Source organism: Lepisma saccharinum, chromosome 10, assembly GCF_977018435.1.
Source record: "Lepisma saccharinum chromosome 10, izLepSacc3.1, whole genome shotgun sequence".
Taxonomy (NCBI): Eukaryota; Metazoa; Arthropoda; class Insecta; order Zygentoma; family Lepismatidae; genus Lepisma; species Lepisma saccharinum.
In genome coordinates, this window is record NC_139238.1 from 78146363 (window position 1) to 78160041 (window position 13679).

At 38.9% G+C, this 13679-nt stretch overlaps 1 protein-coding gene across 1 annotated transcript in view; it reads right to left on the reverse strand.

Moving 5' to 3' along the window:
• The window catches only part of LOC145994396 (acyl-coenzyme A thioesterase 9, mitochondrial-like), a 73025-nt gene that overhangs the window by 20856 nt on the left and 38490 nt on the right, over window positions 1-13679 (reverse strand). Inside the window, exon 4 of the mRNA XM_083130518.1 lies at window positions 4831-4955. Coding sequence (XP_082986644.1) covers window positions 4831-4955 — 125 coding nt within the window. The remainder of the gene's footprint in view (window positions 1-4830; window positions 4956-13679) is intronic.

Genomic DNA, 13679 nt, shown 5'->3' on the forward strand with positions numbered 1-13679 from the left:
AGGATTAACCATTAAATGGATTCCTGACCAGGATTCAAACCTGGGACATCTGGTCAGGAAGTGATGAAACTGAAATGTGAACAATTTTTAAAATATTTTTTTATTCAAAGGAATACTTAACTACGTATTACTACTGCTTCCACCACCACCACTAATAATGCTGCTACTACATACTACTACTACTAATTATTATTATATAATTTTCTTAGGTGAAGGGCAAAATTGGTGCAAAAAGGGAAATTTTACACCTTGGAAAGGGAAATTGTGCCCTCATATTGTGGCAACACTGGCCCATAGTAACGTCGTCGGCAAAATACATTAATGCACGTTTGTACCAATAGGAAGAAAAAAAATAAGAAAGAGAGAGAGGGGGGAAGAGAAATAAAAAATAGAATGGGAAAAAATACAAAAACGAGAAAGAGAAAGAGAGAGAGAGGGGGAGGAAAAGAAATAAAAATAAATAACAAGGAAAAGAAATAAAGGAACATGAAAGAGAGAGGGAGAGAAAAGGGGGAAAGGATCATAAGAAGAAATAGCAAGGAAAGAAAGAAATGAACATGAAAGAGAGAAGAAGAAGAAAGAAAAGAGACGCAGAGGGAATAAAGCATAAAATACAAAGGAGAAACACGAAAAAGAAAATATCACTGACAGAGGAAGTAAGAAACGCGAATAAGAAGAAGACGGAAAAGTGGAAACAAGATACAAGAAAAGAAAAATATAAAAGAGTTAGAAATAAAAGGAAGAATATGTGGGCAATTTTCCCTCAATGGCGGCCATCATCTTGTTTTTCGATATTTCAACTGAATATATTTTTTAAAAAATGAAAATGAATTACACTGTACCCTAGGGTGTCCCAAATGTTTCTGTATTACTCTTGTTCATAAAATCATAAATACGTGGTGGCCCTATTAAGCCCCACGCTTTTCATGTGTATTCTGGCTTAACACTCATGCTTGGTATAATTTTTGTAATTATTATAATTGCTATATAACTGCACGCATATAAAAGAAAGCATTGATGCAACATTAATAAGTTTTTTTTAAGGTTTAGTGAATGATACTGGTTCCTACTTTTTAATCATGATGGCAATTTTTGTAATTATTATTATTATTTTTACATATAAGGTTAAAAGGTAAAGTTCCCCGTGCATATAGCACCGTACCATGAAGGCACATTTAGGGACTGTGGGAGGTAGGGCCCCACCAGTGACGACGCCAGAAGGAAGCAGGGGAGGCGGGAACCTCTGTTGCCTTGTCCCCGTATAAAGCGGCTCTGGGGCTAACCCAGCCTATAATCACTGAGTACCTGGGCGAAATCCTGGGGAGTAAAGGCGGCCGAAGTGTGGTGCTGATCACATCACCTCCGAAATAGTCGAGATCGAGAATGTGTGGGGCCCAGTGACGGCACCAGGGAAAAGTGGCTGGAGGGGGTGGAAGGGGGGGTGAGAATATAATGTAGGGGACAGTCACAATAAAACGTATAAACTTATATATACTCGTATAATACACATAAATAAATAATAATAATACAGTAGTATTATTATATTAATGTATGGTGTTTTGGTTTTTGTCCTTTATTCAGAGTGGACGTTTACTGCATAAATTTAATTCTTGATTAAGAGTTTATCTCTATACGATTCGTTTTAATAAAGGCATTAATTCTTTTTTTATTCGTGGGAACTGATGTAAGTTGCGTTGTTTCTAGTGGCATATTTGAGTATTGGAAGAGAGGTAGAAAATGGTCTAAAATAGTCATTTATATTTTTATAATTCATCGTCTTTCTTGAGATGAAACTACTGATATAAATATTCAAGTAAAGATAATAAGATAAATGACGAAAAATAATGTTTCGAAGGGTTAAATTTTCACGCAAAATAAGCATGACGTTGGACGATATTAATTTTTTTAAGCATTAGAAACAACGAAAGTCATTTAGTGAAGTACAATTCTCCTGTAGGAGAATTGTGCTGTATGTGCTTTGGAGAACACATCGCCCAACTTCGGTACGTCCAGGACTTACTTGACATTTCTTCTCAAGAACAAACACACACACAAAAAACGAATCGTATAGAGATAAACTCTTAATCAAGAACTAAATTTATGCAGTAAACGTCCACTCTGAATAAAGGACAAACTCAAAATACCATATATGAATATAATAATAATACTACAAGTATTACTATTATTATTATATATTTATGTGTATTATACGAGTATCAGGCGCGTATATTCTAGGCTACCTAGGCTATCGCCGAAGCCCATATTAAAATACAGGAAATAATCGAGTAGCAAATTTAACCGATGCTTCACTCTCAAGTTACGACTAAGGGGGAAAGCGCTAGTGTAAGGTCGTCTTTATTTATCGCCAGGCTTCTTCGTCTGAGGATAAAGTCTTTGAACCAGCAGGCGGTCCTTTCAACCTATGACGTATTTGTGCTGGCAGGGACGACCTTGGTGGTCCCTGGTGCTGGCTTCCAACCCCAAGCGCTGGAGAGTGAAGACTTCGCTGCATCCTGGCGATATTGTAGTGTTGCCAACAATGGAAATACGAAATTCGCTAGATCGCTGGAAAAGAAATTATAGGCGGGGGTGTCAATGCAAATTATTCAAGCTAGGGGATGCCTCATGAAAATTACATCACCTCCCCCCCCTCCATCCCTTCGAGCATTGCCCGTCTCTCTTCCAGTTCCATGAATTTCGTCACATACAAGCATTATAAATCCGCCAAATTTAGTGATTTTCCCCTGAAGGTGGCACTCTGCTTCTCCATGAAATTCGACTGTGGTCGCAACCGGTCGCAGCTATATGGGACATTCTGATGACGTCAGCCATGTTGCCATCCTGTTTACTTCTGTTTCAAGCAACCCCCTCCCACCTCCCACCTCCCCCCGCTGTCAAAATGTCAAAACCTTCGCCCTCGCGGCGGTGGGGGTTTCGGCCCGAGTCATCCCAATGAAATACGTTTGGCAACATAAACAATCCATGTTGTCATAGCAACCATTCACGCACGTGTTTTCAACCACGCGGGTCGGTGGTAGTTTCCGCTAAAGGAAGGGATATATGGTCAAACTTGTTGTGTCCGAGATCCGAGTTCTTTGTGTCGCCCGCGATCGTGTTCATGGATGGGAATCCTTTTTTTTAAAAAAAAAAATCAGTGATCGAGGCCCTTTTGTTATGCTGTGTTTTTGACATGTGTTGTGTTGTTCTGTGTTTTTGTTCCGTGGGCGTGTGAAAATGGATTTAATCACCGAACTTGTCTCAAAGACGCCATTCTCACGGCTTCCTTACGAGGATAGGATGCAAATAATAGACAGGTAGGCCTCTTCCACCTCTTCCGGACCTTACAGTCGTGCAGAAAGACAAAAATAAGGTATATATTAGGCGTTTTCACGAGACCAGCTGCCAAAAATATCTTTGGTTTGCTTTTTCTACCGACAAAAGTCCTTAGAATACAACAGGATTTAGTAATTTAAACTATTTTGTAACTGCTTGCGATAAACACCAAAAATCACTTAGTCATATACATGCGTTCAGTAACTTACAGACATTCGGTTCTCAAAGAATTGATCATTCCTTGAATTTGCAAAAGAAGATTGCTGACAGTTTGCATAATGAAAAAGTGAAGGAAAACAGAATTATTATAAGAAGATTAATTGATGCAATAGCATTTCTGGGGAAGCAAGAATGTGCATTTAGGGGCCACAATGAGCAACACAGGGACAAGCGCGGCTTAGCAATTTAGCTATAATGTCTATTGAGATAGGGGTTCTAATCAACATCAGAAATTCATGTGAGGACACATTCTTCGATAAAGTGACAAAAAAATTCACGGAAAAGGAGAAAAGAATGGAGTTTATCTTCAAGTAAGGTAAGAAGTTAATTATTATTTCATACTCTCATGTAGGTCCTACATATTGCATGTTATAGACCGCTCCTCTTTATAAATAAGCATGAAATAGTTTATGTCCATTGCCTACTATTGTTGTTTTTAATGGCAAGATATCGATGTAAACAAAAAAAATCCAAAATGAATGAGGAAGAGCCCCCCCCCTCTTTTTTGCCGGATACATTTTCATTTAAAATTGAAACACTACTATATTTGGAGATAGCCCTGATCTTGGTCTCAGCATACGCCACTGACGAGTATATATATGTAGTGTTTTCTGACTGCCCCCTACAATATTTTCTTGCCCCCTTCCACCCCCCCAGCCACTTTTCCCTGGCGCCGTCACTAGGCCCCATACATTCTCGGTCGCGACCATTTCGGAGGTGATGTGATCAGCACCACGCTTCGGCCGCCTTTACACCCCAGGATTTCGCCCAGACACTCATTGATTTTAGGTTGGGTTAGCCCCAGCGCCGCTTTATACGGGGACAAGGCAACTTTACATAACCCAAGCCGAGAATCGAACTCGGGTCTCCCGTGTGGTAGTAAGACACCACCGACTTTTCAATTTTTTAAATTTTCTTTTCTAAGGAAGACCCCTAATCGGCAGACTTCCCCACACATCAAACTGATATAAATTATTCTCGATTTTTTTTTCATTCAGGACAGACGAACACAAACATCCATGTCTGAACCAGGATTCCAATCAGGGACCCCTGAGACTAGACCACCACTGCACATATACACAATAAATAACAAAGGAAACAGTGATTCAATAACGAAATGGGTTCCTGAAATATAAACCCCTCCCCCTTCCTCCCCCCGCGTCAGGTAAGAAGTGTTCTGTTCGGCACGGGTAAACTACAGGGTTAATTATAAGATTGTGTTGTTTGCAGAAGAATAAAATTGACTCGAAAAAAGCAAGAGACGCACAGACTACTTACCTTCATCGTCCGAGTTGGGAGTTCACTCTGGTCTTTTGGTAGAAATTTGAGGAGATGGCCTCTCTGGTGCTGCAGGGGAGAGTAGCCAGCGTTCAAACCTATATTCTCCACGAATTTCGTCATCACTGCAAGAAATATACAGAAAATAACTTCACTACTAAGCACTGCGCAAATTAAACTTTTTGCTTTGGGGGGATGTCCACTCCAAGGTCGCCCGCAGGATTTTTTCATAGCAAGATTTCACATCTTGCCCTTCAGTCATAGAAACTTGTATTGTTGTTGTTTTTGTTATTATTATTGCTATATTATTATTATTATTAACTACTACTACTTTACAAATCATAGAATTCAAATTGAATTTAAAATACTTTGGCACCGACTCCAGTCTTCTATCTAGATAGAAACTTGATTTGCGTTACTTCCTTTCTATAAACATCTATCACTTTGTTGATGAACAGTTCTTTATCTTCTTGTACTTTTTCACAATGCACAGATATCAAATAGATGTCACTTAATATAGTGCCCTTCGCGTCTTTACGAGATGAAGTGTACTGTAAAATAAGTAATAATTCAAAATGGTGTGGTGTAAATGATCAAAGTCAGATCCCGACTTCCGGAAATGATTTTCCGACTTTTCTAAATCCCGAACAGCCGCGAAATTTCAAAGGATCTGATTTAAAATAGGCTAATTCTTGATATTTTCTGCGCTATAAGCGTTTGAAATTTCTTGAAATTGACAGTTTTTATTCCAGAAGTGCAAAAACAATGACTTAAAGAGGAAATAGTGTTTACAATTAGAGATTTAAACCGCATCGGGAAATTTCGTCCCGACCAAATTTTTCCGTCCTATAGTTACGGCAGTCAAAATTATTCTAATGGCTCTTGTGAAAACGTTCTCTTATTATTTTCTTGGACTTGGCAGTTAACTGCGGTAACCGACAGCATGTAAACGGCAGAAAACAATATTCTTGGCAAAAAAAATATCGCTACAATTTCAGCATTCGAATTACATGAACTTTTTCCAGATATATCGTGGAAGGGGGGACAAGTGCTCACCCCCCCCCCCACCCCGTGTGTGTGATTTCATTTTGGGAAGTAGGTTTTTGGTTGTGAATCTGTTAGCAGCCAGTAAACTACACTGTTGCCTTGCGGTTCTAAGTACCTTGAACATTGGTTATAACCTACGTCATTAAATCTTGCTTAATACATTTATGACGTAATTTAGAAACAGTATATTTGCATTCTAAGAAAACCCAAACTCGTATACACAATAAAGCCGGTTTTAGACGAAAGCATTTCCTTTAACATTTTTGCTAGCATAAATGCTATGTAAATGCTTCCAAAAATCTTATAGCAGATAGCACTTTACACGAAAGCATTTCATGGAACATTTCGGTTAGCTGTTGAGATTACATTGTATGATACATACAGCACGATAGGCACATCGAGATACACCATATAAGGCGAGTGCACGGCGTTTACAATTGAAAAAAACAAAACTAAAATATTCTTCCATACGTGTATACAGTAAACGTTGTAAAGTATATATTTAATCAGTGCCATGCTTCTCTACCCAAAACCATTTAATCCGAAGCGTAATTCCTCTTGGTTGAATAATTATCGCGTTTTAAAAATGTGAAGTGATACGTTGTTTACATCTCACGTGGCCGCCATTACAACTGCACTCGTGATCTAGAGGTCGCTTCTGATTGGTTATGCTACGGAAATAGGACGGATCCAGCGGCGTATACTCTGGGTCATCTTGGTAATCGCAGATGACCCGGCTGTATTTCTTTCTTTTTTTTTAAAAAAAAAAAAATATATATACATTTCTTCGCAATATTCTTCCAAACCAATTTCGATGCATACATTTCTTCGCTTCCAGCGCGCCGCGAATGCTTCCAACCATTTGCCGCTGAATGTCCGGGAACCTTTCTCCAGCCGGTGGAATGACGTTAGGGAATCTCACCTTGACGTCATTCCACCCGCTTCCCTTACAACCCTTGGCGAGGAGGGAAGAGAAAGAAAAGAGGGGGAGGAAACTCTGCTTCTCAGGCCCGGCGATTCCGTGGCCAGGGTAAGCTCCTTCTGGTGAGAATCCACCGGTCTCAACCCCTAGAGTTTGCCTTTCCCTCCGCTGGCGACCATTGACCCTCCTCCACAATTCTCTCCCGAAGGCTATGTCGTCGCTAAACATAGAAACTGTGTTTTTTTATGGCAGGGACATTTCTCAGGAACGGGAATTTTGGGTTCACAAATTGCCTTCTGTAAGGGAAATAGGGAAAACACCCGGTAAAGTGCGAAGAACAGGAAAATATGAATAACATAGGCAAACCAATTCTACGCTAATTTTCACTATACATTTACTTCTGTCTTGCTGATGTCTGTTACATAGAAATTTATCAAAAGGAAAAAGCTTAAATATTGAAGATGAAGCAAACTAAATTAAAATTCAAAACTTAAGCAATTAATGCACCTATAAGCTGACTCCCCCCATTCTTGTATTTGCAAAACTAGCGATTGTTTCTTCTCTCTAATCTTCAAAAGCAGCGAGAGTACTTCCTTCACGGAACTGAATATTTTTTAAATGAAAAGATATAAATAAATTATATATATTTTAGTTAATTTAAGTTACTATTCCACTTTTTTAGATTAATAGTGATGAATATGAACGACTAAAACATATAAGGAACAAACACATCAGGCAGGTAGCCAGGTGGAGGACTCGGGGAGCTGAAATCCCCTCCCCGAAATCCTATATATATCTAATTTAAAAAGTGTATAGTGGTAATTAATTTTACTTCATTTGCAGGATTAAACACCTTGCATAATACGTTGTAATTATCTGAGATTTATCTTCAGAACTTCTACCCCCACTTTTTCAACTTTATGTAGCGGCTGCTAATAAGGGATGAGTACCCTCCTCTCCACCCCCACCCCGAAATAAATTTCTGGCTCAGGCCTGCACTGATTCGAACTTTTAAAACCTGTCATCGCAGGGAATTTGGAGCTCGGAAAGGGAATTTTTTTTTATCATTCATAGGGAATTTCATTCTGAGCCAGGAACACAACAGAAGTTTGGCGCGTGAAACTGAATGCGTGTGGTCGTTGGCTTTGTGCTGTGCTTGGTGTTTATTATTTATTTAGGTGTTAGTGTTTGTCGTGATAGTGCTGTGTTAAAGGATAATGGATGTGATAGAAGATTTGCTGGTGAAACCTTTTGGAACAAGATCTTTTCAGGAGAAGTTGCAAATTGTTAATACAGGTAGGCCAGTGCCATCGCTTGAACTTACTTCTATATACAAAGACAAAAATCGGGAATATGTGAGACATTTCTCGCAAGCAAATTATGACAAAACACCATGGTTGACAGGAAGTACAAGTGTTAATAAGCTTTTTTGTTGGCCGTGCTTACTTTTCGGGGCTGAAAAGAATGTTTGGACGCGTGGCGGATACTGTAATCTAAACAATCTTTGCAACGCTTGTGCCAAACATGAAAAATCAAAAAGTCATATAACTTCCTTTGTTAAGTTGCAATCTTTCGCACAGACACGTATTGACGTGCAACTGGACAAACAGCGTGCTTTGGATGTGGTACGACACCAGGGGCGGCGCCAGAAATTTTCGACCGGGTGGGCAGAAGCTGTATATTCATAAATTAGGGTGGACATGTAAGATCTTATATGAGTTTTACATGGACTTATGCCCCCCCCCCTTTTTCAACATATACAGGGTGCCCTAAAACAACTTCAACAACGGTTGGATGCTGGTAGATATATATATAACGATAAAATCTTGCTAATTATCAGGTAAATCAATTAATCTCCGTAATAAGCAATAACATGCATTGGATTGTGGCTGTTCACCGGGAGTTGGACGGCGGAGCGCGGAGGACTAGCCTGTTTCCCGAGAGAAGAGGCCGAGCCTCGGGTAAAGAAATATAAAAATACAACTTTAGTACCAATGGTCAGATTCAACTGAAATTAAAGACAGCCCAGCAGAAGATTATCATCGACGAAATAACCCAAGCAGAATTTGATAGGAGATGAATTAAGCCAGATATTAAAGATTAAACAGCGAGACTGGATAACAATAGCTACAGACTCCCTGGCACTGTATTCGGAACGAACGTGCAGGTTACAATAGGCCCGGTCTTTGGGTAACCTCTCTTCGAGGTGCTTTTGGAGAAGGGTCAAAGAACTCCGAATATACGGGCGAAGATAGCAGGAAAAAAGGCTACGACTTGAGGACGATTTACCAACGCTTGGACAGAGAGGGTACCGTAACGAACCTTTTGAATAGCAAATAAATAGACGCGCAGGGAAGCGGAAGACACAGTTTTACTCAGATTTTCTTCGACGTGTTATCGTGCACAATCTCTCCGCGTAAAGTATCCGCTTTGTGTGTCGCACCGTTCCGTGTTGTGTTTATTTCGCACGTGGTTGTTTACTATCAAGATGGAGTAGAGACAGAGAAAGGCCCCGCTGGGGGGCGTCTGACCTAGTTGCCAATCCTTGAAGATCCGGAGATCCAATCTTATCGCCCGGAAGCCATCTATTGACCACGCCGCAAACATCCACGACTCCACCACGAGGACTTTAGCCTGAGCCGACAAAGGTAAGCCGGAATGGACGTGAAAATGGATAAGCTTCGTTCGCCCCGTCGTGACATCCAATGAACTCGCTAATTACGTAAACATTACCAAGACATTGCTTATTACGGTGATTAAATTGTATCAACGATATTTTTAACATGTAAAACCGTACAGCTTTCATTTATTCATTTATCCAAAGTATTTAACATTCAGATTGTACGACGCTATAAATTGTCAATATAATTATATAACAGTGATCCTGGTTAACCGCAAAAAGTAACAATATAAAGATTAACATTCAATTACAACAACATAAAAGGAGTAGTGTTTAGTCGTACAGGTTAAGCTCCTACCGGAACATGGTTTTCCCGGAAAGCAAAAGTAAATGTCAAATTAAGAACAGTTTAAATCAATGTAGCTAACTTTAAACATGCCGCCGAACTATTATTGTATTAATTACTCATGTCTATTGGATTGCCGAGATATGAATGCGTGAGTGAATGTGAGAATGAAAGGGGCAATGATGTAATGTATATGCATGTGCTCTTTTATAGAAATTACAGTATATATAGAACTAACCCTGTGGTGTGATTTGTTCTACCCTATGTAATCTCTTGGGCTCCGACTGATGGCACTTACCCTGGGACAAAAGGTAAATAAGTTATTAATGATTGCCTTTTGTTTATTTGTTTAATTGTTTTTGTGGGTTTGACATTACCATTGTAATGTAGAACCAGATCGACGTCAGGCACGTTAAATTAAGTAGACGTAGGAGTTACATATATATATAAAACTTTTTCTCATACACATAACCTCGAAAGTGCTTAGTTTCCGATCTATGAGCGCTGAAAATCTAACCTGTATGTATGCAACCCAACTCACCAAACGATCACTCTGACGAAACTTCCAGGGACGCGTAGCAAGGACTTGAATTGAAAACAACAACTTGGGAGTCTTATCTGGCACAATACAAAATAATAATTAAACTTGAGATGTTGTAAACATAGGTGTGCGCAGACTAATTTATTTTGGGGTGCCTTAAGGGAAGTTTCGGTTACCTGGAAGTTTCGGTTACCTATCTGGACAAGGCGAGCCTAATTGTCGTAACTTCACGTTCCTTTTCACAGAAACTATTAGGTATATGAACATGAAATTTTAACATAGAATGAGCATTTGTTATCACTTTAGAACAGGTTTTACTATCACTGTGTCGATATATAAAGTAATGAAAGTAAACAATTGAAAATGATAAATACGAGGCTATATTTCTACAGGTACTATCAGCTGAATCACTCTCATGAAATACATCTGTAAGTTCAGTTCTACCGTGTTTTATAATGCAGATTACTTCATATTGCTGTACCTGGTCACTCGATAGTTAATGCCATGTGTTATATATCATTTTAAACCGTAGAATTCAGATGCAAGCAAAAATCTGAAAATTGATACACTTGTCATTGAAAGAGAATGGAAAGAGAGCATTCATGAAGTCTTTGAACATAAAAGTCTTATTGGAAATGTTGGAAGGCTGCATTAACAAACAAGTCGGTCCTCGGGAAAATAATAAGTAGGGTCCGATATGTGAAGGGGCTCTGCGATTTAAAAAGGTAAAAATAATTTCTTTACTACGTGATTACTGATTACTATAATAAACGAATATCACTTTTTTTGTGGAGAGGGAGAGACTCAGAGAGAGAGAGAGAGAGAGAGAGAGAGAGAGAGAGAGAGAGAGCTGGTCATCTCAAATGAAACGAAATTCCTTATTTTTTTACTACGGATATTATTTTCATTATTTTAATGGTAGTTCAACATATTTTTTAAATTTTTTGAGAAGACATTTTGGGTAGCCAGATACCTTTGGCAACCCTGTGTGCACACCTATGGCTGTAAGAAGTATTTACAGCATTTACAAACTGGCCAAGACAAAGAATTTCCAACAAATGCGGACTGAAATTCAAGACTCTTCATTCTAAAATGTTCCCATCGTATTTCGTGTTTTGCAGTACCAATAATCGTGAATCGTGAGATTCACGTACGACATGTTGATGAAATCGACGAACTGAGAAATGCAAACATAGTGTGTTCGCCACCTTGTTTCACACGCAGACTGTTATTTATTTATTTCTAAATGGTTAATCGAGTCCCTCACATAATACGGGGTAAACCCCTTGCTGAAAATAATGAATAGTAAAAGCTCTTGCAATAAAATGAAAAACATCGTTTAAACATTAATTAATTCGCACATTAAAACTAATCAATCCGACTTGGATAAAGGTGTCACTACATCACGTGTGCATTCCGAGCGCCCAATACATCTCAGTGTTTGACATAAGTATGGATAATGTCTTATTAGCAGAATTTAAAAAAAGCACGAACCCAGTTATAAATCAAGTTCTTAGTTCATTCTGCATAATATTTACCTAGGCTAAAAAAGGACATTTTGGCAAAATATCACCGAAAAGTAATAAATAAATAAATAACATTGTATGTATTATATTTCTATATTTTTGCCACATTTCAAATATCTATTTCTTTTCATTACGTAGCACATTTTCAAAGCAATTGATGCATTGTCCCTGTGAAGCCAGGAGCTGCAGCCTTCAGGCCCATAATCCTGTTCTAATCTTGATCATATTCTGCACAATTTTGCGCCTCTCATAAAGCCTCCTAAGCCTACTGGCTGCTTAATCATACAAGTGGACATTAGATGACAGTTTCTGTTTCAAAAGCTTTGGAAATTCCTTTCGCTTTCCAATGATAAAGCTAAGGAAGTTGACTTTCGTAAACCTATTCACTAAATCAGTGTTTCGGCAAAGGACAACAAACCTTTTTATTGAATGATAATATGTGAACTTGTCTGTAATATAGATAATATTCACAAGTAAAATATACATGGAGTGAACACCATAATAAAATTATTTATTTACTGAACCATTCGCAATTTCCCAAGTGTATATATTTATTGAATTTGATTGGGTGGACAATCGGGTGGGCACAGCAATTTTTGGGTGGGCAAATTGCCCACCCGTGCCCACCCCTGTCGCCGTCCCTGTACGACACAATGAAATGGTGAAGAGAAATAGAGATATACTAGTGCGCTTAATAAATGCAGTGTGTTTCCTCGCAAAGCAAGAACTTCCTTTTCGAGGCCATGGTGAAGAAAGTGACTCCTTGAACAAAGGAAACTTTGTAGAATTGTTGCAGTATACAGCCGAGTATGACTCGCAACTTGCCGATCACTTGCAAACTGCAACGGTCTTTAAAGGCACGTCTCCTCTAATTCAAAATGACCTTATTAAGGCAGTCTGTAGCGTGGTCAGTGAAGCTATAAAAGGCGAAGTAGACAAAGCTAATTTTGTAGCTATATTATTAGATGAAACAACTGACGTTACTAATAAATCGCAAATGTCAGCATGCATTCGTTATGTTGACGAAAATGGCCATGCACAAGAAAGATTTTTGTTTTTCGCTGACGTTAGTGCTGACCGAACAGCCAATGGTTTGTTCACGCTTGTCCAAGATGTGATACGAGACTACCGCATAAGTAAAAAACTCTGCAGTCAGACTTATGACGGGGCATCAGTAATGTCTGGAAGCACTAGTGGACTGCAAGCGAAAGTTAGGGAAGTCTATCCTCAGGCGCTGTTTGTCCATTGTCAGAGCCAAGTACTGAATCTTGTGCTTCAGCAATCGGTCTGCAGAATCGAAGAATGTAGCATCTTTTTTACAACATTATCTGGATTGGGTTCTTTTTTCTCTAAATCGACGAAAAGAACCCAAGGATTAAAAGAATTTGTCGCGAAAAAGTTGCCAAAAGTTGCACCTACCAGATGGAACTTCTCTTCGCGTCTTGTCAACACAATAAAGGAAAGCAGAAGTGAACTAATAGAGTTTTTTGAGAATATTGCCGAAAGTGCTGGGGAATGGGATTCCGAGACTATGCTACAGACGAATGGGTGCATTTCTTTCTTAAACAAGTTCCAAACTTGTTTTTTGCTCGAACTATTTTCCAAAATTTTTTCCTACACTGATGTGTTATACAACACATTGCAAACTAAGAGTTTGGACATAGCCTATTGTTCACAAAAAATTCATGACGTGATGCAAATACTTAAAGAAATGAGAGTTGATGGTTTTGCGCAGGTATGGTACTCGACTAAGAGAGAAGTTACAGACCTGGAAAGGAAACGAAAAAATGAAGACCCAGAAACTAGTTACAGAAGATTGTTTAATGAAGTGATCGACACATTACATG